This window comes from Neomonachus schauinslandi, chromosome 12 (assembly GCF_002201575.2).
Source record: "Neomonachus schauinslandi chromosome 12, ASM220157v2, whole genome shotgun sequence".
Taxonomy (NCBI): domain Eukaryota; kingdom Metazoa; phylum Chordata; class Mammalia; order Carnivora; family Phocidae; genus Neomonachus; species Neomonachus schauinslandi.
Window position 1 is genome coordinate 63,191,446 of NC_058414.1, and position 23,711 is coordinate 63,215,156.

General features: G+C 41.2%; 1 protein-coding gene across 1 annotated transcript in view; it reads left to right on the forward strand.

The window, feature by feature from the left end:
- The window catches only part of BMPER (BMP binding endothelial regulator), a 243,759-nt gene that overhangs the window by 106,004 nt on the left and 114,044 nt on the right, over positions 1-23,711 (forward strand). The window contains exon 7 of the mRNA XM_021699372.1: positions 21,882-21,981. Coding sequence (XP_021555047.1) covers positions 21,882-21,981 — 100 coding nt within the window. The remainder of the gene's footprint in view (positions 1-21,881; positions 21,982-23,711) is intronic.

Sequence of the window (23,711 nt, forward strand, 5' to 3'; positions counted from 1 at the left end):
GGGAACTTACTTTCTTGTGGAATATTGTTGCTCTTGAGATGTGATGGCAGTGATGGGGTACTAGTGAGCAACAGGTGGTATAATGAATCTTGAAAAATTTAATGATTATGCTGTTCCATGGTGCTTATCAATCATGGCTTCTAGAGTCATCTTGGCATTAATGAAAGCTGTCCAACCTATGTAGAAACTCCCAGAGCCCTGTCATCAAATGATGGGCCTTTTAGGGATTCTTTCCAAATTACAGGACTCAGGGAGCTGCTTTAAATTTGAAAATATTATAGACTTGTAAATGAAAAGAGTCCCATTTAGTAGGAGTCACTGTTCCTGTCTCGTTTTGCTGGGTGTGCTCTGTGAGAGGCTACTTCTAGGGATCATGTCCCATGCTTTGCCTTTCCTTGTCCCATGCCAGGTTTGGGGGAATTCACAGTGAAGAGAGCTACTCAGGCAACCTCTTTCTCCATTTTCATGGCCTCTAGGAGAGATAACTCTTAAATTCCGTAAGGCAGTGGGGACTTTAAAACATGGGAGGAAGAATCTGAACTCTCTTATGAAAGTTTTCTTAATCAGGGAACTCCAACTCCGTGTTTAACTCACATCTTTTTTAAAGTTCTACAGGACATATAATGGAGCCTTGTTATAGCCAGCTTTCTGAGATCTACTGCTCAGCTCGAAGAAGAAATAGCCTGAAGGGTAATTTAGATTTGGCTTCACTTAACAAGATTATGACTGAGTGGACCAATCCCTTTAACATTTGCCAAAAAAAAAAAAAAAAAAAGGCCATGAGAAGAGGCAGAAAAGGATCTATCATGTTAGTAAAATGCTCAAACATCCCTTGCCTTTTCCCTGTAATAGCCCAGAGTTTTATCTCAGATACAGTAGTTGTCTCATGCTGTCTGTGGTGATAATGTGACTGATCACCCTTCTGGGCTTCCCCTTGGAAGTCAAATGTGAATGGTAATATAATTCTTGTCACAAGGGGGGGATATGTGATTTGAGGGGCTTCGAGCCAAGTTGGAATGCTCTTTGAAACTAACAGTAAAATGAATTAAGACTGAGGGGCCCACAGTGGAAAGGTATAACCTAAGGAAGCGTGGGCTGCACTTCACATGAGAAAGGTCCTCTCAAGTAAGTGGCTTCACTTTGGAAGCATCCAGTTAATCCCCTTCATGTTGTATGGAGGCCTTCACATTTTCCCTGGTGACACCACAGAAATATTGGCTGAGTGACACACGAATCATTTATCCTGTTTACACCAGTGCCCACAGTTGTCACAATTTGCCACCGACGGCTTGTCCTCAGACATTGTTGGGAACCCAGATTCTTCAGTTAGAACATCTCCTCGTTGTAAGGCTTGATCGGCACTGATGATGTATGATGGATCTGGGATGAAAAAATGGAGCTTACTCAGTGTAGGAAACAAATATGCTATCTGTGGGTTATGCAATTTTCCGTGTTCTTTTGCTGGTAGAGGGCCATCACTGTTGCAGTGGTGGGGAGAGATGTTAGTTTTCGAATCTACTCCTTCTCTTAGCTAGCTGTCCTTCTCCCATGTTTCTCCTGTTCTCCGACTCTCCATATTTCCGTCTTTGTCCAGACCACATAACCCCCCAACTTCCAGCATCCCTTACTGACTCCTAAATAATCTCATATCTCCTGAGACCCTAAACATATGAATTTCAACCCCTGTTATACAGATTTGACATGAAGAATGGGCAAGGAAAAATTACAAGAGTTTCTAGAGAATACCAAAGTATCCCAAATGCTGTGACATATTAGTAGGAATTGTGTGGCTGTTACACCGCAAATTTGAAGTGGTCCAAGTTATGATGTTTAGAATTCATTTTTGACCACTTGTAGGAGTTTAATGGTGAGGAAGTTTCTGTGAAATTTCTTTAATCATTTGAAGAAGTAGGTAGACAGCCAAGCTAACAGTTAAAATAATACGTTGGAATATATTTTGTCTTCTATCGAAGTAAATCAAAATTGAAAAAAACAACATCCTTGGCTCCTATGGTTTTTCTCCCAAGAAGTGCCATTTTACTACCACAGGTTAATGGGAGTTGGATGGAAACACTAATTTGAATAAATTAAAAGTCTGAATAATAGAGTATTTTATTTTCTCTATTTGTAATATATTTTCATTTTAATTCAGTTAGTATGTGAGTATAGAAGAAAAGTCAGATGGTGCTAAAGGTTAATAACAAAACCAATAGTACCCCGGTGGAACCTTGTATCCTTTTTCCCCATAAGTGAACAATTCCAATGCTTTCAGCTGTTTCTTCTGATATCTTTCTCCATATTACTCAATAATATTTGTAATCCTCATTTTTGATTCATCAATTTAAAATATTACTTATAGATTTCTTGGAGTGATTGGTGAGGATTATTTTGGCTCTTTTGCATGTTTCTCTCTTTATTCACCTATTATCCTGATATGTGACATACTAATACTGCTAATAATACGAATCCTGAACATGGACGTGTTCATTAAAATTTCAGGCTCTGCACTCAGATTCTGATACAGTTGGTGCAAGGTGGCCTCCTTTTTATGCAATATGCATTTTTAGCAAATGATTCCAGTAAGTCTGATGAAGGTGTTCAGAGAAGATATTTAGAAAAACTGTAGTCAAGGGTTTGACTCTTGACTCTTCTCTAGCGTTAGGTAATGCAGGATTTCCAGAACTGTGGAGGATATAAAGGCATAGCAATTTGTAAGCAGTGACTCAAGGGTTCTGTTGTAATAAATAGATAAAATGGATCTGTAGACTCCACACAAATTGTATTTATGTAATTGCTGTTTATAAATAAGATTGAAAATGGTTTGCTCCCCCTAAACATAAAAAACGTATAACCACTAGAATGGCTTGCCAATGAAAGCATGAACTTTAACTTGGCCTTTTAGTTAAGTGATTTATAATGTTTGAAATGATATTATGAAATGCTTTCTTTGATTTCTGAACATGTGCTTCTGTTTGTCTAGGGAGTACGGTGGCTCTCAGATGTGATAGCTGTAGGGGAGGAGGCAGAGGATAGGCTCAAAAAATTGAGGTACAGCTAGGCAGAAGGGCAGGCATAGCTCAGTAAAACCTTTACAGCTCAGCTTCAGACAGGTGGTTAGTGCCTGAGGCCTGAGATGAGGTGGAGAGATCCCAGGAGGCAAGGGTTGGATCATCTTTAGGAAGTTCTGCCTACAAGAAGGAAGCTTATGCCCCTTAGCCTGGTGATCAGGGGCAGAAAAAGAAGTGATTCTAGGTCCTGGATGCTAGGAAGAATAAGTGTTCAGTGATTAAAAAGAGGCTCATGCAAAAGCTTAGCCGTAAAGGATGAGTCACGATGGGTGAGGGCAGAGGGGAGACTAGTACTAATTTCAGGTGTCAGGCATGTTTATCTCTGAACCAGATTTAGAAAATAGTAGGAGAGCCTAGAGTGTGTTCATGAGTTGCTAGTGCCTAAAAGGAAAAGCTCTGGAGGTAGAGCTGCTAAGATATTTCTGACCTACCTGTTAGGGTTTTACCTTTGTTTGGAGGCTGAAACAGGATTTATCAGTTAGCTTGTCCAGCTCCGGGGAGTTTGGGAGGGCAGGGGAGGCCCAAGACCAGGAGGTATTGGGATAAAGGCTCAAGAAGTCTTGGAATTTCAGGAACAATTCCAGATCCCCTACACTGGGTTTAGCATTAGAATATTATTCCTGGCCCAGGCTAGCAAGAAAGGTGATCCAGTATCAAGTACCTCTGGGGAGATGTAAAGGTAGAGGCTTGAGACTCATTGACCCCCTACTTTCTTTTGCCCTTATTGGTGTGGGAACTAGGACAGGACCATGGCTTTAGGTAGACACTTTTGGAGCAGTGGTAAGGTAACAGGACCAGGTAGAGTCAAAGGATGACTTTATTAGTCTATGAGACACTCCAACTGCCATCATTGTTATGAATCACAGGTTCTCCATTGGATTATTTCTTCTTTGTGAGTCAACTTAATGCAAAGATTTCTGGGGTTTTGAAATGAGGGGAATATGGAAACTTCTCATTTATCTTCCTTTAGATAGAAATTCTAAACAAGTAGCTAAAAATGCCATGTTGTTGACTGTAGCACATCAGGTCTGATTCTTGTAGGTCCTGGTTCACTCAAGACAGTAACCATCTTGTGAGGACACCCCAACTAAAGCATATTGGAGGAGGGTTAGCTGGTGTCTCATGGCCATCAGATTGATTACCAAGAATTCAGAGTCACTAAAACGAAAATGGGCACTGTGTTTATTTATAGAAGTACTTTGTTGGTTTTCTAGGTTGAAGTTGATGACAGATGTGTTTTTAGAGAAAAAGTACAAACTCTGGAGACACAAGCATCTGCTCTTTCTCAGTCCTGCCTCCTGGGTTTATACTGTATTTTTTTACCCACACAAAAGGCTTTCTCTTTTTCTACTGAATACCTGAAAATATGGGTGTAAATGACTAATATGATTCTTGACAGTTTTACTGGAACAAAACTGGTGTTTTCAGGCTTTGATTGCCCGTATATAGCTGGCTCTGTGGGTGGTGGTGATTATCCCTTTTTCACTCTGTAGTCCATATGGTATTACAGTCCACTAAGTGAATTTGCCAACTTAAGTGATGATGTACAGTGTTTCTCTGGGACCATAGAGTTCATTTCTGTGACCCAAGTGCACTGCTATACTTTGGTTTGTTTATCATGGTTATAAGAATTACTTCATGGAGGTAGACCTCAAGAATGTAAGAGTCAAGGCATTTGAGTCAGCGGTTCTCAAAGTGTAATCCATGGACCCCTGGGAGCCCTTAAGACTGTTTCAGAGGGTTCATGAGTTTTAAAACGATTTTTGTCATAATACGAAGACATTATTTGCCTTTTTTGCTCTGTTCACATTTATACTGATGGTGGGTAAAAGTGCTAGTGCCTTAGTGTGGATCAAAGCAATGGCACCGAAGTGGTCATTGTATTGGTCACCATCATGTACTCTTAGTTAAAAAAAATTTTTAAAGCCATTTTTACTTAAAAATGTCCTTGCTGAAATGAAAAAATTATTTGTTTTTAATAACTCTTACCCTTGAATACACATCATTTTAACATTGGAAGTGTGCAAAAAAATACTGCTGAATATTGAAATACAGTGGATATCTCTAAAGGAAAAACACTTACGTGTTTATTTGAGTTGTGAGCTGAGCCAGACATTTTTTTCATGGAATTCCATTTTTATTTGAAAGAATGACTGACAGGCAAATTATTCAGACTTTGACATTTGGCAGACATTTTCTCAAAAATTAAAAAAAAATGAGTATGTCACTTTAAAGAAAATAAATGGCGGTCTAGTGATAAATCATCAGTGATAAAAATTTGAACTTTCATGTGAAAATTAGAATTTTGGGAAACTTGTATTTACCACTGTGTGCTTGACATATTTCTAATACTTAAAGACTTATGAAGAGATAAAAGATGACATTAATAAATGTAATTTCTTTTTGATATTCAATAATGAAATACACCAACATTAGGGAGATCTGCCTAAATCAATATTTTCCAAATGACCAATACATAGCATTACAAAAATCATGCATGGGGAAAATTTCCACTTAAAGTACAAGATACGGTTTTGAATTTCGCATTACAACCAACCTTTAAGATTGTTGAATTTTGGTATAGTATCAAAGAAGAATATCCACAATGATATGAAATGGCTCTTAAAATCTGCCTCTATTTTCCAACTACAAATCTGTATAAGGCTGGATTTTCTTTATATACTGCACCTAAAATGGCATATTGCAATAAATTGGAAGAAACAAGTAGGAAAATTCAATTATCTTCTGTTAAGCCAGAGCTTAGAGAGATTTGCAAAAAGGTAAAACTCACTTTTCTCACTGATTTTTTTGTTTTGTTTTGTGTTATTCTGGATGGCATAGATATTTTTTATAAAAATGTGTTGTCTATGTTAATGTAATGGATTTTTGTCCTTTTAAAATGAACAAGTTTTAAAAATTTCTCAGTTTTAATTTCTGATACAGTAAATATTGATAGATAGACATAACCCATATAAACAAAAACTCTTTGATAGGTTCAATAATTTTTAAGACTGTAAAGGGATCCTGAGGTCAAAACTTTGCAAACCACTAGTTTTTAAGTGGGGCTTTCCACATATAGCCCAAATTAGGAATCCATGTCTAGTTTAAGTATAAAGCAAATCATGTTTTGCCTTTTTCCCAGTTTTCTTAGCATTACCTTGTCCTTTGGTTCCTGTGTGTCTGTTCAGAAATGCCCATAAGATATCATTGCTGGCCTATAATCTAGAGGCTCCCAGATATTCACATTGTCCACCCAGGAGGAGGCATCAACCATGGGCTCCACCTACCTGAAGGATAAGAGAAGAGCCCGTATGCAGTTATGGACACATTTATATTCTCTTTCACATCTAGCTAACTCCTTTATATGGAAAAATGGACAGCCAGCTGGGGCTGTGGTGACTAGTCTGAGTAATTCTGTATGAGACCTTTCTAAGCTAGAGAGAATTAGAATTTGGAGAAGTGTTTATGAATTCGTCATAAAGAATATTCTCAACATAGTGGAATATTAAGTGGGCAATAAAATGTTAATTATGGAAAGATCATGAAAACTGCTTGCTAGGACTTTGGGTGGGGAAGGTAGATTACCCAATGGTATTGCGGTCTATCAAAAAAAGCTGTAATTATTTATCAGAAAAAGACATCATGGTAGGCACTGAGGACACAGCCCTTGACTGTGGATATAAAATTTTACATTTATGTTGAGACAAAATTGAAGGTCATAGATAAAAATGAAAATAATGAAGAAGCTGCTTCAAACCTGTCACAATTAATTAATTAATTAATCTATTTATTTTGAGAGAGAGCGTGCACACACACATGTATGTGTGAGCCGGGGGGGGGAGGGGCAACGGGAGAAGGAGAGAGAGAATTTTAAGCGGGCTCCATGCTCATCGTGGAGCCCTACTTGGGGCTTGATCTCACAACCCTGAGATCATGACCTGAGCTGAAGTCAAGAGTTGGATGCTTAAGGGACTGAGCCACCCAGGTGCCCCCAAACCTCTCACATTTTAAAAAAAATAATGTTTTGTTGATATTTTTAAAATTTCAATATGAGGGAAATAAGGGGCTAGAGATTGAAATTCCTGCTATTTTGATCCCTGCCTCTTTAAAACACTGGGAAGGGCACTGATTTTTCTGACTGCTTCCAACCTGGTGTTCTTGCCAGATCCACAAAGCTCCTGCCTTGTTTTACTCAGTTTACACAGCTCCTTGACCTCACCTAGCCAGGACTGTCACGGCCTCACTTTTGGTCCCATGAGGTCTTACCCAAAGGGAGCTGCAGGGGTAAACAAGCCTTTCCTTTAAATGTTTGTTTCTTCCATTACCACCTACTGAGGAATCTATCAGGGTTCTATTTGTTTACAATGTGTCACTTTTTTAGGGCCACCCAGAGGCAGATATTGAGGGGTAAGTTTGCTAGGCAAAAAACAAAAACAAAAACAAAAAAACCCTGGAGAAAGACATGACTGAAATATTCCTTAGCATATCCTACAAATACCCCTTTTAAAGCCATGGAAACCACATATCCCACATCGTCTGCCTGGGGAATTTGTAGCCAGCTATATTTTCAGAGGATGTGGGAGGTAGAGTTTTCATACTATGGTATTTATAAATATTTCAGGAATGCCACATATTGGTAGGGTGACCTGGTTTATGGAATGTTGAAGCCAAGAATTCTTTTCTTCTATAGTAAAATGTGTAAAGGTTCTGAAAAAAAAAAAAAATCAAGATAATCCTGAAAAAAATAAACAGGAATCCTGAGATAACCTGTATTGACAGTATCCTTCAAACAAACCATTGTTAAGTGGTTTTAGGAATTTCTAAAAATATAATCTTAAATTGAATTTGAGGAGCATATCATTTATTTTTTTATTTTTTCATTTTTTATTTATATTTAGCATATCATTTAATGTAGCATTTATGGGAAGGGAAGGCTTTGGGGAATAGAATTGCTTGCTCAATGAAGGAATATTGATTGCTCAATATGAGGACTTGTTTAAACAAAAATTGTTGCCGAGAAATTTCCCCCAAAGAGGAAAGACCCTATCATTGTAGAAACTTAGGACAAGTGTACAGTCGTAAATTGAAGTTGACTAGCGTTTTCCAAATTGTGTTCCTCATTATATTGTACCATACGCCATGACAAAAGGGTTCTATGGTCAAGTAAGTTTGAGAAACACCAGACCGATAATCTCCCTGTTGGATATCCATATGCATTAAAGGATAAGAAAAGTCTTGCAATAAAGAAAGCAATTTAACTTTGTTTTACACAACCTTACTCATTTCTTTGTAGGAGTCATGTAATGGAAACCCTAGTGACGTCTTATAAAACAGGATTCCACAAAGTACTTGTCTAGGAAATGCTGTAGGAGATAACTGAGTATAAATTACCTCGCTATTTTTGAGGGAACGATTTGGCCAATCCAGACAGTTCTTCTGGTGCTCTGAAAGAAGACTGAGGTAAACGTTGGCATTTGTTGGTAAGGAATTGTAATTGCCTTTCACATCTGACTGACTCCTTCGTATGGAAAGATGGACGGCCAGCTGGGGCTATGACAAGTTTGCCTGAGGGATTCTGGGTGCTACAAGCCACAGCCATCTATTTCATTCTTCCTACTAGACCTTAGACGGATTGTGGCTATGGTGCCCATCAGTGCTGGTTTTTACAGAACAAGCATTAAAAAAATGGTTATATAGTGACTTCCTGGATCTGTGGGGTTGCCTCCCTTATTCTTAGGGCCCACCAGCCCATTTGTGGCCCTCGAGCAGGGGAGGGGGCCCGCATGTGTTACTTTCTGTAGTGAGAAATGGGGATAATCATTTCATGATTATGATTATCCCCATCAACCCCCAAACATACCCCTCCTTAGGAAAACAAACATCTGCAAGTTTATTTTATAAAATCTGTGTAGAACTTACATAAATATATTGTGACAGCAGCTGTCATACTGCATATATCAAGAAAGTGCTTTGAAACTTTATGCAAATACATGGGCGATGTATATACTACTGTATACCACAAAGACTACTCCGTGTGTTCCTTGTGCCAAGGAACACACAAATGTTCTCCAACTAATTCAGAGGAAAAGTCACCACAGCCCTGTACCTTTCACAGCCCTGTTCTCTTGGCCACTGAAACATACTTTGAATGGCTGATCCTAAAGAGAGCAGGGTGGAGGTGAGGGGGCTGAAGGTTCATTTTTATCAGGGACTTTTATAGCTCAATTGCTATGCTGGGCACATGAAGCACATTCACTCATAAAATTTTCACAGTAGCTTTGTGGGAAAAATGGCATTGTCTGGTAATAAAAGAACCAAGACTCAGATTAAATAAATTGCCCAAGGTCCACTCATTTATTAATTTATGGAGCTGACTGGGATTCAAAATTAATTTGACTTTAAATATCTGTAAGAGCAAACATTTAATGAGTGCTTACTATGCGCCAGGCCCTGGGCTAAAAGCTTTTCTTCCATCGTCTTATTCTTTGCATGACCTCGGTGACACAGAGGTACTGTTGTTTTCCTAATTTACAGATGAAGAAATTGAAATTTAGAGAAGTTAAGTAACTTCGGTACAAAGTAATAAACTGGAGTCTAAAGGAGCCCTTAACGCCAGGGGTTTGTTCCTTTGAGTCATGTGGTTTCCTATTTTTCCTTCTTGATTTAGAATCTGGAAACTTTCCTGGTTTGTACTGAGTTTAAGGCACAGATCTTCTCATGTCTTCATGGACTAGGATTTCATAAACATTTAAAAAAGTCGTCTTCCCTTGATTCTTGATTCATCACCCAGTATCTGGAGTTTAGTATCATTTCCATATTCGTGGATATTGTTATTTCTGTAACTCTCATAGATCATATTTGGAGTTTTGAGCATATTTCAATGCAAATACCTTATGTATAAATATTAGATGAAAGAAATGGCCTCTTTACAAAGATTTGCAGTCTTTTGCCCACAACACTGGGATACGTGTATAACTGAGAGTCTCTTCCTCCATTCCTGTGTACCCTTTGGAATTGGGAATGTTTGAGAATAGAGTAATTTACAATTTTTGCTATGAACGGTTTTGGTGCTCACACTGCTCCTTTTATTTCCAAGTTTTGAGAGCTCTTCTGCTTTTTGAAGTCAAACCCATGAGAGCCTTTGAGAACTATGGATTTTGAATCCTTATCTTCTTGTGGTTGCTCAAGTTCCCCACCATGGCATGTTTTATTACTATTGTAATGACAGCAACTGTTTTCCAGGAACCACTGATCCTAGGGAAGTGGGCCACTTGTGATTGCAAAGTTAGAGTCTGCTTGGGAGGGTTTGCAAAAGAGGGAACAAGAATTGAGCCTAAAGGCCATCTCAGGCCAGATCAGTTAAAAGGCTCAGGAGATCATATGCTCTGTCCTAGACCACTGGAAACACTTTCCTAGAACAAAAATACAAAATACTCATTGTGTATGAATGTTCACACAGTGCATTTTAATAAAATATGTATGTAACATAAATGTTAAGTGTATTTTCCACCTTAGCAATTTTTGGAGGGAGATGGAGACATTTGGTTTTGGAGTCTCATCCGCAGAGTCCCTGAACAGACCTTATCAGATAGCTACTTAGTACAAATCAAAATTTTATGTCCTGACTAAAACTAAAGAAAAATACTTCACTGCAAGGGCAATATCTATAGTCTACACACTTGTGAATATGCCACACATTGTTCTGATCACAAATATATTTAACGAATCAGAACTAGCAATGTTCTGATAATGAGGTGGTCATATACTTTGAACTACTTGTTTATATCAGTTCTATGAACTTGGTAACCAAACTGTAGTCCTGATGGATGAGGCTTTTTATAAGTAACATCTATCAATTTAAAATATGATTTTTCTGGATTTCTTGGTCAAAAAAGGGGTCCGCCTTCAGTATGCAGGCTTTCACTTAATCTGCCTGTTTTCAAGACATTGCCATCACCTTCCAGTTGGCCTGGTATAATAAAATGGTGGATAGTTCTGAACTACTGCCTCCCTGAGTCCTAGACATTTCTCTCCCCCACCCACCCCCAAATTTTCCCTTCAACACTGGTCTTTGGAGAGAGTTTGGGGCAGGTTCTGAGTGGCTCGTGTTTGGTCCACTCACCACTAAAGTCCTGACAGCTATTTTGAGTGGGTTGGCTTTCCTTTGATTTCCAATTAAAGGTGACCTTCCACTCTTCTTCTTTTAGCTTCTTAGGAGTTCCAAGGAGACTATCCTTGGTTTCAATTGAAGCACTGAGGGAAGTTCTGACAAGCACTTGAACTTCTGTCCTAGCTATTGGGTCTAAAAAAACCCAGTCCTCAACCCAGTCCTATCTGTATCATTTTCTGAAATAAGGTACTAATTATGTTGCTCTGGTAGAACTTTTCTCCATTCCTTTCAATAAGGTTAAGGATTTGACCTGTCCAGTCCTGGGTCTCCATCATTCTTGGGAAAAAAAGGTCTGTGGTTGCTAAGAGTGTTGTCATAGTTACAGAGCTGTACATGACCAGGCAAGCGTTCCATCCAGCTGCTGCCTCACTGAGGTACCTTCCCTCTTCTGGCCTCTTGATCACATGTTCTGGCCAAGATCACCAGACAGTGATTCTGAACCTGGCCAGATATTATTCCAGGAGAAGCTTGATTAAATATAACTCATTGTTTCTGTAAGAGGCCAAGCACTTTTTCTTTCTACTTGACCAGTATATGAATTCGTTTGTCAGAGAATACAATATACCCATGCCTTGTCTATTAGGGGGCTATTTTATACTGTCTAGTGTTGGATACTGATGGCCAGTCCTCCTAGCAGGTCAGAGTTCATGATAGAGGAAATATGATTTTCCTGGACTGGGTAAGAGTCCATCTCCTACTGTGTATGTCTGCCATTGTTTCCTCTTGTTTGGCACCGCTGCCATTTCATGGGCACCTTGCTTTTCCACCTAGCATGGCTACTACTTTCAACTTCCACCCTCTTTTATTGTGTATCACTGCTAACGTCCTGGAAGCCTCTGATGATAAAGCAGTGTGGAGGGGAATTGGGAGGGACCAACATCACAGGAATCCCAAATCAGAAGGGGCCTGTACTTGAATATGTCACAGAGGTTTCAATGACGCTGTTCTTTGAGGCTTTCCTTTCATCATCTTTCTCCTCTAGGACCCAAATGGGCATCCATGACACAACTTGGGGTGACTCGAGTGACAGATGCCAAGTCCTGTTTGCACTAAAGCCTTCCTTCTGTAATTAGGCTCAGGGACTGGTGGTTGTGTTGTGCTGCATCTCTTCCTCCCTGGTGATGGATTTTTTTCTTATGAGAAGCTACGCAGGTGAACCTCTCCCTTTCACTGGACTTGCCCAGACATGTCTGAATGCTAGCTTTGGCTCAAAGTGGGACCCCCCATCCCCTCCGCAGCTGTTTCCAACAGCCTGTACACTTCTTTTCCTTTGATCATCTTTGGCCTAGATTATGATCATCCCAAGAGCTTGCCAAGATTGGGTTGCAGCCTGTTTGTCTCAGAACACAAACTTTGAATTGGTTGACAAGACCAATACCCAGGGGCACCACTAGTTTGAATGAACGGTGCCAGAAATCTCTAGTCTCCCTGCACAGGGTCCCTTGAATGAGGTCAGGGTGTTTATAGGACTCCTTCATATTTTACTTACAACATTTAAGATTTTGTTAAAATTTTAGGAAATTGTCACTTGATACAAAATAGAGAACTGTGTAAGGGTAATTTATATTGAATGAAGATTTTGAAATTTTTCATTTAAAGACCACCATGTCTAACATGTAGAAATTCAAATGTTTGTTGAATGGGCAAACAAAAGCCAAAATGCTGTGACTAGCCAACTGCTATTCAGAAGTTAAAATGAAGTGAAAATATAATCTTATTTTTCAGTAGTGTGTTCAAGCGTACCAGATTTAGGAAATATTCCAAGAACTTGTAAAGTATAATTTTGTCAATACATTGCGGGGATCCAGATACATCTTACTTAGGACTAATTCATTTGAAAACAACAGATAATTTTGTGCCTCAGGAAACCTCACTGGAACACAGACACCTGTGACTGACTTTCAGCTCTGCCTGACAATCCAGCAAGTAGGTTTTATGTGAAAACCAAGCACTTCTGATGTTACTGCGGCTTCGCTGTGGGGCTAGGAGGACTGAGGCCCTTGTGGAGGATAAAGGAAATATTCACATGTCTTCTGCCCCCAGTGAATCTCAGCCTAATTTGGGGCAAGTGATAAATGCAAATGGAACACCATGGAAACAAAATAAAACAATGGGCAAAGCAGGTAGTGTACATCAATTATTTTTGGTAGCCAAACTTAAAAGTCAACTGAAAGGTTTCAGAGAAACAGTTCATCAGTGATGCTTGGGTTTCTGTCTTTGGGGATCAGCCTTGCCCCCCATCAAAGGCCTTCATGGGGCCTCTTCCTCAGTGCATCTCCAGCTTTGCTGTGGTGGAGACAACCTAAGGAATATGAAAAATGCCCTTTCTCCTCCACAGTGGTGTTATTTCCTTCCTTTCAGGAATGGCTCATAACTCATGGGAGGTGTGAGTTCTGAATGATTGTTCTTTTCATCTCCCTGGAAGTGGGCCAGACTATAGATAAAACGTTTGATGTGTCAGCAGTAGGCTTGTAACAGCTTTGACTACTTACATGATGATGAAAGGTTGAACTTTGATAAAAAATGGCAAGAAAAGGAAAAGGGCTCATTTTTTTTCTTTTGCTTTTTTTTGGGGGGGGTCGCATTTTGAGAGGCATCCTAACCAGGGTGGTCTGTGAGGTCTCTGGGAATCTGAAATATTAGGAGGCTGTTCTCTTGTGAATTTCTTTGCTTATGTATCGATTGTTTGAGAGAGGGGGGACACCCATGCTCTCCAGCATAGCAGGGCCAGATTCTCAGGGCCTTATCGGTAAGACCCTGCCTCTCCGCCCAGTGAACCCTGGAAAGGGGTATCACATTCCTCAGGGTGGATCACTTAGGTTTCCAGCCATCCCTCAGCACCTGCTCGCAGACACCAAACAAACCAGGGCTGTCGAATCTATTCTGACTCTTGGGGCTTTTTCCCCCACCCCTCAGTTCCCAGGGCATTTGTCCGGAGGTCTCTTCTGCGCATGGTCCCATAGGGTGGTCTTATCTTCCTGCTTCTAAAATAGACAAAGAATGCCATGAAATATTTGTGGAAACCCAGAACCAGTTGGAATTTGCCTCAAACCATATCCCAATCTTATCAGCAGTTGGTGTGTCAGCCTGCATGCCAAAGTGGGGCTTGGGGAGGAAGAAGAATTTCGAAATTTTCTTTTCCAAAGCAAAACACGAAAAAGCAAAAACAGAAACAACAACCTGCCCTTCAGGTGAGTGACAAGACAGCGCTAAAAGCAAGGACTCAAAGAGGAATATAGACGAGTTTTACCTTTAAATAGGAGGCTTAGGCAAACACAATACAGAAACCTCCTTTTAAAATGGCATTAGTGGAACAATAGTAAACATATATGCATCACCTGTTTATTTAAGAATCTGGTATTTCTTTTACAAAATTCTGACCTCTGCCTCTGTGCCTTGGTGCGCTCGAAGCCCAGCACTGTGTCCATAGCCGCTGGGACCTGGCCCGTCATCCTGCCAGTGGGCTGAGGCCTCGCTGCAGTGCCATGCAAACCCGGGGGGGTGCCAGGACAGGCATTCTTCTGTAAGTGTCTTTGAATATGAGGGATGCCGTAAAACTCGGCGGGAGTCATCTGTCTGGCCACCAGAGGACACCGAAGTCCCTCCAGGGCTCGCCAGCGCAGGCCAGAGGGTGACTAGCCAAGTCATACGGCTTGGTGGGAGCTTGAGTTTAGGGGAGTAGTGCTCACCGGCATGGCCGGCGTGCTGCTGCCGAAGAGGTCTGTTGGCTGACACAACAGCTTTCCTACTTTAGGAACACCCAAGATGTTGAGCTGTCCACTAGGGCATATGAATGGCCTATGACAATAAAAGAGAGAGTACATGAGATGTGAAATTCAGATTGTCTGGTTGGAGATCACCTTCTGAAAGGTACAGTGAAAGAACTAGAGAAGAGCGCAGGAAAAACAAACAAAAAGTGGGCATGAACTTGCTCAGTTCAGCAACCACATGACCAGGATTTAAACTGAGATTCTTAGTTATCTCTTTCTTTCTGATAAAAAAAAAAAAAAAAAGGGAAAAACTAGCTTTTTCAATGAGGGAATGACTGATAGAGTGGGTTATTTTAGTGTTTCAAGGTCACCTAAGGCCTAAAATATTATGTCTGGGACTGCACATTTCTTAAACAATAATTGCAGTAGGCAGAATAATGGATCCCCTGGCCCCTAAGATATCCATGTTCTAATCCCCCAAACCTGCGACTGGCCTCACATGGCAAAACGGACTTTGCGGATGTGGTTAACATAAGGATTTTGATATGAGATTATCCTGGATTATCTGGATGGGCCCTCTCACAAGAGGCCTTATAAACAGGTGGGCGGGTCCAAGTCAGGGAAAGATTTTGAAGATGGTGTGTTAATGCCTTTGACGATGAAGTAAGGAGGCCGAGAGCCAAGGAGGGCTGGCAGCCTCTGGAAACTGGAAAAGGGCAAGGAAACAGATTCTGTCCCAGAGTCTCCAGAGAGAACCCAGCCCTGCTGACATGTTGATTGAAGCCCAGACTGACTTCAGACTTCTGACTTCCAGAACTGTAAGATATTAAGTGTGTATTGTTTTAAGCCACTGAGTGATAATTTATTACGGCAGCAACAGGAAACCAAAGCAATACTATGAACAACAATACAATTGGGCTTAGAGACATTAATTGATGGGAAATGTAAAAGGAATTTGTTTTAGGCTTGATTCTCAAGACAGAGGTCATGATTCTTTGAATAGGTATGAAGGACAAAAGGGTTTTGTTTTTGTCAGTCCAGGGGGCACTTCTCAGGGGTGATGGCTCAAGATTTTTATGGGATAGAATAGGTATTGTGGTCAGACTTTGCTGATGTGTTCCTGACTCTGTGCATAGAGAATCAAAGTTGAGTTGTATTTTATCACGTGGAAATGTAAGCCCATGGGTAGCATAATGTTCAGATTCTTAGAGTAAAAAGATTGTGATGGTAAAGCCTGCCATGGTCTCAGCCCAGACCCCTTGGTGAATTCTACCCCATCAACCTCAATCACAAGTCCACCCCTGCCTCTGCTCCTGCTGTTCTCTTCCCTCACAGGCCTGAGTAAAGTGGCCTCTAGCCACCAGCAACCTGAAGTAGGGCCTGGCTCATGGCTCAGAGAGAACTCCCCCACATGCGAAATGTGCTCCATCATTCAGAATGCATGTCTTGAGCACATGTAATAAGCTGTGACGTGTGCTAGTTGCTGGAGAAACTAACAAGATAAATAAGCCTCAAAACCTAGTTGCTGGAAGCTCATGTCAGTGAGGCATTTTGCAAAATGCAGTGCCTTGGACAGTAGCATCCAATTTGTCTGGGAAAGTTATTGAAAGTGCAGGTTCCTGGGCTGTGGCTTGAGAAAACATTGGTTTAGGACAGTGGTCTTTAATAGGGAGTGATTTCGTCCTCTAGGGACATTAGGCAATGTCTGGAAACATTTCCGTTTTTTACAACAGGGGACTAAGGGTGCTACTGGCATCTAGTGGATGGAGGCCAGGGATGCTGTTAAATATTTTACAACGTACAGGATGGCCCTCTAAAACAGAGACTTCTCTGACCCCAACTGTTATTAATGCCAAACTCGAGAGACCCTGGTCTAGTGGGTAACTCTCACAAACACAGCCATTATATACACATGTGTCCATGTATGTGTATGCATATCTATAAATAGCTTTCTCTCTCTAAAATAGGCTCATCACCCACTACAATTTGGGCTCTCCTGTCTCCCACTGTCCACTCTACTCCTGCTCCCTCCATCAGACAGCTCGCCTGCTGGCCATCTTTGCTTTGATTTTCTGTTGTGCACTGGCCAAGATCAAGACCTTTACCCCTGGAAGTAACTGTCATGCTCTGAAACTACCAAAATAAATTTGCAGGTCAAAGAGAGGGATGGCTAAGGACATCCTTTCTCTCTTGTGATGTTTTTTGACCAATTTCAATTCAGAGTGGTTACTCTCTTCACAAGTCAGCTTTGCACCACTGGCTATTATGAATATAAGAATTATGGTGCACGTATAAACTCTTTGCACTCAAGATATATTTCTCCCCTACACTAGCCCTGCCAGGTTTTCTCTCCCCTATTCTCACCTTCATCTAGAATTAATGGAGAATTCCATTCCCTTCAAACAATTGAATGAACATTGGGGAAAAAAAAAATTCCTCTAGAATGTGGCTGAGTGTAGCTGATTGGTTCTAACTGGTTAGAAATGCCTCCTGTTGGGGAGCCAGCTCTGCATCCTGGTCAAGGGATGAGTGCTATGTCACATGTTATAGTGTGGTTTCCAGCCCTCAATTCTCGGTGGTCTTCAGGGGTGGGGGAAGAAGCCTGTATGCACATGGCTGTGGTTTTATCATCTTGCACTCATTACTATATTCAGGAAGATAGATTTTTATTATGCAGCAAGACTGCTGCTCTGGGGTAAACTTTGACTCAAAACAATTGTGTTCTTGACTGACTCAGCTAAAACAAAAAAATAAGGGGGCGGTAAATAGACTTGGGACAAGTTTCATGTCTTTCTTTTAAAAACAGCTGCTTTCCGAGAAGCACTAGGATATGCAGTTAGAACAAACGACCACCTCTAAAGAACAAACTAAGGAGAAATGGTGGAAATCATAACTCGCCAGTACTTATGGAAGTTCCTAGCATTCCTTTCCTTGTTGACCACGTGAGAATATAGTCATTAATCCTTGTGTATTTTGACCATGTAGAAATTTTCAAACATTTAACAAAACATATGGGGTCCTAGGAATCCTGCCAACTTATAAGGTGACGTTAAGTGTTGCTTTTTGGTATACCAGCACCAAGAAACATTTAGTTAGTACCTAACATGTACAAAACCCAAGGAAATACAAGGTAAGCAGATGCAGACAGCCCTGAAACTATACCGTCTCATCAGCATCCTGTAGTTCAAAGTGGTTTGAGAAATTCATTGAGATTCTAGAGCTCATCCTGTGTGGTGGCTCTTCTTTCCTTCAAGAAATTTTTACTGAGATGTTTCATCCAGTCTGTCACTCTCCTGACGGATATTAGCTTGGAGGCAAAACCGGTGTCATCTTGCAGCGTCAAACTTCTATGTATGTGTCAAAAATACAGGAATACATATGAGAATGAAAAAGATATGGAAAGATGAGTGGGTCACTGGGAAATGAAGGGGTCTAGAAGGCTTCACAGGTGAGAAGGGGCTTGAAATAGACCTTGAACAAAGCAGGATTTTTATAGGGGTCAATGACAGGGGGAGAGAGGGAAAGAGGTACATATAAAGAAGATGGCAGGCCACAGATGTGCCTGGGGATAATAAAGAAGATACACTGGACCCCCCCTCTCCGGGTTGGTATAGTGAGGAAAGGAGATGGGAGAGAAGATTATGGGGTATCTTGATAAAGCAGTCTAACTGTGGTAATAAAGACCTAATGCATCTGAGTATTTTAATGCAATGAGATTTATTTCTTGCTCATTTAATAGTTCATTGCAAGTGTTTAGTGGACAGACTTCCACATGGTGACTCAGGGAAGCGGAAGCAGGCTCTTCCCATCTTGTACAGTTATTGATATCCCCTCCATTCACCTAGTAGAGACAGAAAGTGAGAGTGTGGAGCACTGAGATGAGACATTTTTATGGGTCAAGCCTGGAAGCATGTTTTTTTTTTTTTAAGATTTTATTTATTTATTTGAGAGAGAGAGAGAATGAGAGAGAGCACATGAGAGGGAGGAGGGTCACAGGGAGAAGCAGACTCCCCGCCGAGCAGGGAGCCCGATGCGGGACTCGATCCAGGGACTCCAGGATCATGACCTGAGCCGAAGGCAGTCGCTTAACCAACTGAGCCACCCAGGAGCCCTGGAAGCATGTTTTTTATTTCTGTCCACCTCTTGGTCAGAACCTAGTCATACGACCTAACCGAAAGAGAGAGTCTGAGAAATGTAGTGTTGGTCTATGTCAGGAGAAGAAGAAACCGATTTTAGTGAGCCCATAATTGCTTCTACAATGGACACTGAGCCTGAATTTTATCCCGAATGCAGTGGTAAGTCATCCTCCACTTTAGCATGGGGACATACTCAGTGGTAACGTAGGCTCAAAAAAGCGAGTGATTTTTGTATATTATATTCACTGCTGTCTCCTCAGCATATGTAGACCTTAAACATATATTTGATCCTTAATGAAATGATGGATGGATGTTGGAAAGGAGTCCTGGACATATTGCAGTGTCCAGGATGGGTTAGTGCAAGAGAGCTGAGGCAGGGAAGCCAGTTAGAAAGATTGGGATAATCTGATAGAGCCCGAGTTAGTGCAGTTACAGTAGGAGTTAGTACATTTTTAGAAACAGAAATGTTCACTTCTACTATTTTAACTTCCCTAGTTTACAACTCAGCCACATCTCATCATTTAACCAGATTCCCTGCTGAGTTGAAATCACAGAAGCAGGTTGTGAGCCGAAAAGGGCTGGCACTTTCTTTGGTATTAATTGGAATGCAGCCTCGGGACTTGGGCTGTGCCACAATACTACAACCCAAACAAAATAAAACTTGACTAAACTAGCAAACCCAGATTGGAGTTCAAGTTACTTTAACGGGCTCTTGGGAAAGACAAACTGCAGTTGTATTATGTATGCAAAATCCACTCTTTGACCTTAGTGTAAGGAAAATTACCGGAGACCACATAATCTTTTGCCAGCTTTCTGAAGCATTGGACAAGTTAACTCCTATGCAATTATGCAGTATTTTTAAAAAATTTTAATTTTAAAATATGCTTGAAAAATAGATGCTGCTCCAACAAGAACAGAGAATATCGATGAAAAGAATATGTTCTCTGTGCACCTACAAGAAGCCAACACACAGGCAGCCTCATGTGGCCTGAGGCTTCAAGATTTTAGGAAGCTGCTTGCAGATGAATTTTTTCAAATAAAATTTAAGGGAAGCATTATGTCCTCCCTCTAGATTTAGCTTTTGTGGTTTATGTATAAGCTAGGGCAGACCTCAGAGTCTGACCCAGACTCAGGTTATGTGCCTCCGAAGTCTGGTGAAAGGCCCGACTTTAGGGTTATGCAGAGTGGAGTGAGGAACCTCACAGAAAACAGCCAGGGATTCTTAGGAGATTTTTAGTGATTCTTGCTGATCTGGAAATAACGTAAAAACAACAAAAGAGCTTTTTGTGGTGTTTTGCATGTTCTCTATTGGTTTGGGGAAGAATCCAATGTGAAAGTGGCTTAAAAATAATAAATATTTAAAAAGACATAATGTGCCCTACCCTTTTCATTCACTCGTACCAAAAAATAAACAGTAATAACAAAACTGGCAAGACGAGGAAGGGAGAGCAGGAACAATGGATGGCGGCCGTGCGCAGGGATGGGCATGAATATGACCCAGACGGCTAACGTCTGGTGTTATTGCAGAAAGTGCTGGAGAAGGTGTGAGGAAAGGCCTCGGGGAATCTTTCCCTTCTTTGAGGCGTGAGTTCCTCATTTCCTGAGGCCTCTTGAGATATAAATTACCGGTTTCAGACAGTGGGTACCTGAGGGTCTACTAGTTTGCTTTCTAGCTCAAATCCCAGAGAAGCCAATCCACTGAAATTGCATTTGCCTAGTGATCTGTTTACCAAATCTGATTTTTCTAAAAAAAAAATTATTCATAAATTTGGTAGAAATTCATTTTGCACAGGATAGTTTTCACATGAGCCTTACAAGGGTGTTGGATGTAAATTGACTGGAAAGCACTTTTTTTTTCCCCCTGCCCCAGCTTTCTGAAGATTCAATTACAAGTTGCTGAGGCTGGAAAAACAGATGCCTCTGGTGAGGCATTGAGGAGGGGGAGTAGGCATGCTGCATCTTCGAGTTGTGGGGAGGGGAGAGAGATTGACGGCCAGAGGAGGTGGGGGCGTGCTGAGGTAAAGAAGGAAAGAAAGGGTGTCAGAAAAGAGGAAAGGGCAGAGAATGAGGGGCAGGGAAAAATTTGAAGGCTCTAGAACTTCTCCCATAGGCAGCTGAGCCTTTGCCATTCCTTCCAATATCAATCATCATTTGCCGTCTACTTATGATAGAAACAGGTTTGGTTAGCTGAGTGAATTCAGTGAAATGGTTCTTCTGAATATTGGCTTTCAGCATATCCATTTTCAGCAGTCTGGCTACTTCTTTAAATCCGAGCCTCATTGAGTCATGCTAGCAACACCTTTAAGCAGTGGCAGGAAGGGAAGTATTCTTGGAGGAAGATGTCTGCAGAACCTACAGAAAGATGGGGGTCTGAAAGAGGAGGAATTCTCAGTAAAATCCAGAGGGGATTGCTTGCTTGGGGGTTGGAAAGAGAGGCCAACTTGTCCTGGTTTGCCCAAGACTTTCCCAGGTTTGGTACTGAAAGCCTCTAATCTCAGGCAAACTGAGATGGTTGGCTAGTCCTGAGAAGGAAAAAGATAAATAAAAGTGGTGTTGGGTGGGGAGAAGTGATGCTGTAATAATCTCTTCAGGGACAGTCTTTTTGAGGATGTAGTTCGTGTGGCCTACAGGGAAGATAAATGGAGAGTTGGGAGAAATTATACAGATGTGAGTAGTTGCCCCAGGGACCTAATACAGGGAAGGCCCTAGGTTTGTTCCAGACATCTTGATTATATGATATATATGCACTTACTTTTCTAAATGTGCTTTTTTCTCTCTCTCTCTCTCTTTTCTTCAGGGAGGCAGGACACAGTGCGTGAGAGAAGTCTGTCCCATTCTCTCCTGTCCTCAGCACCTTAGCCACACTCCCCCAGGACAGTGCTGCCCCAAATGTTTGGGTGAGTGACTGTTTTCAGATCAAAGAACAATGTAATTCTTGGGAGTTTCTGCTGAGAGTCTTCATTCACATTGTTGTGTTGGGGTTCTCAGGTTGTCCTAGTTCATGGCTTATTAGGAATAACTGCTTCTTCTGATTATAGGAGTTTATCTCTTTTCTGATTTCTCTACAGGGGTTTCTTTTCTTTTCTTTTTTTTTTTTTAAGATTTTATGTATTTATTTGGCACAGAGAGAGAGAGAGCACAAGCAGGGGGAGGGGCAGGCAGAGGGAAAGGGAGAAGCAGGGAGCCCGATGCGGGGCTCAATCCCAGCACCCTGAGATCATGACCTGAGCTGAAAGCAGATGCTTAACTGACTGAGCCACCCAGGCACCCCATCTACAGGGGTTACTTCTCTCTTGTCTTCCCGTGTATCTGTAAACCTGGTTCACCAGACAACCTGGGATAATAGCTCCTGATTGAGAGAACAGTAGGAAGAAACTATCTTTCATTGGGCATATGATGATCAGTAGAAATGACTAGTATTTTAAAGGCATATGAAGTGAACATATGGAGGAACATAGGCCAGTGTTACTTTTAGAGGCAAAAACAGGCCGGAGGATAACACCAAAAGCAAGAGGTTTGGAAAGGAAAGATGAAAAATAGCCAACAAAAAAGGGAGGATTAGTCATTTCTTGTTGAGCATTTGCTATGTCCTAGGCACCGTGCAAAGCACTTTATATGCTTTTTCTCATTAAAGTTTCTCAGGAAGCTGTGCTGTGTAGGTGCTAAATTTATCATTCTGCTGTGTAATGTAGGTGCTCTGGTTAGTATTATTGCAGGAGAGGGGAGTAGATTCCTAGAAGGTGCCACAGCTAGTGAGTTACGGAGCTGATGCCTGAACATGAGTCCCTGTGATTCCTAAGCCTGTGCTTTAACCTGCTGCTGCTCAGCCTCCCTGGGGATACGGAGAGTGGCACACACATTGCTAACTGAAAAGAGACAGCCTGCGATGGAGAGTCTCTAGAGCAAGAGATCCTTTGGCACTTGTTTATAATCCGTATGCCAGCTTCTTATGCGTGATCTTCAAACTCCTGAGTTAGTAGAGGTCAGACTAAGATTCAAATAAAAATACTTTGGCCCAGCATATGAATACAATAGAACATCTCCCACTAGAATCCCCCAGCAACCCCACTCAAATCTCCAGGGATCCTTGAGGAAGTTAACACATTTCCTACTCACCACTGGCTTTGTGTTTCTGCTCCTGCTGTTTCTCTCTTTATTTTCTTCCTTCTCCTCCTCCTTCTCAGATAATAACTTCTCCTCCTTCGCCTCTGCTGCTTCTCCTTCTTCTTCCCCCTTCCCTTCCTCCCTCCTTCTCCTTCTTCTTTTTCTTCTTCTCCTCATCCTTCTCCTCCTCCTTTAACATCATCTTGTACTTCCAGGGACACTCGCTCTCCAGTCTTTCCACATTCTATGGTGTTGTTGAATCAAGGCTCATGTAGTAGATTTTACTGAAGGCTTGCAGTCCATGAGGAGGGTGATTAAAGAGAAGAACAGCAAACAACATGAAATGGAACCTTAAACTCCCTTTGTTCTTCAAAGGTTTTAACTATTTTGCCTTTAGGAGAGTATCACTGTTTATCTTTTATTTGGGACCCAGCCTCCTATCAGTTATTGTTCACACCCCCTTTTTATTTTTTATTTTTTTGATTCCTCTTTCCTTTCCATCATAGTTTGCTCTTGTCAATTC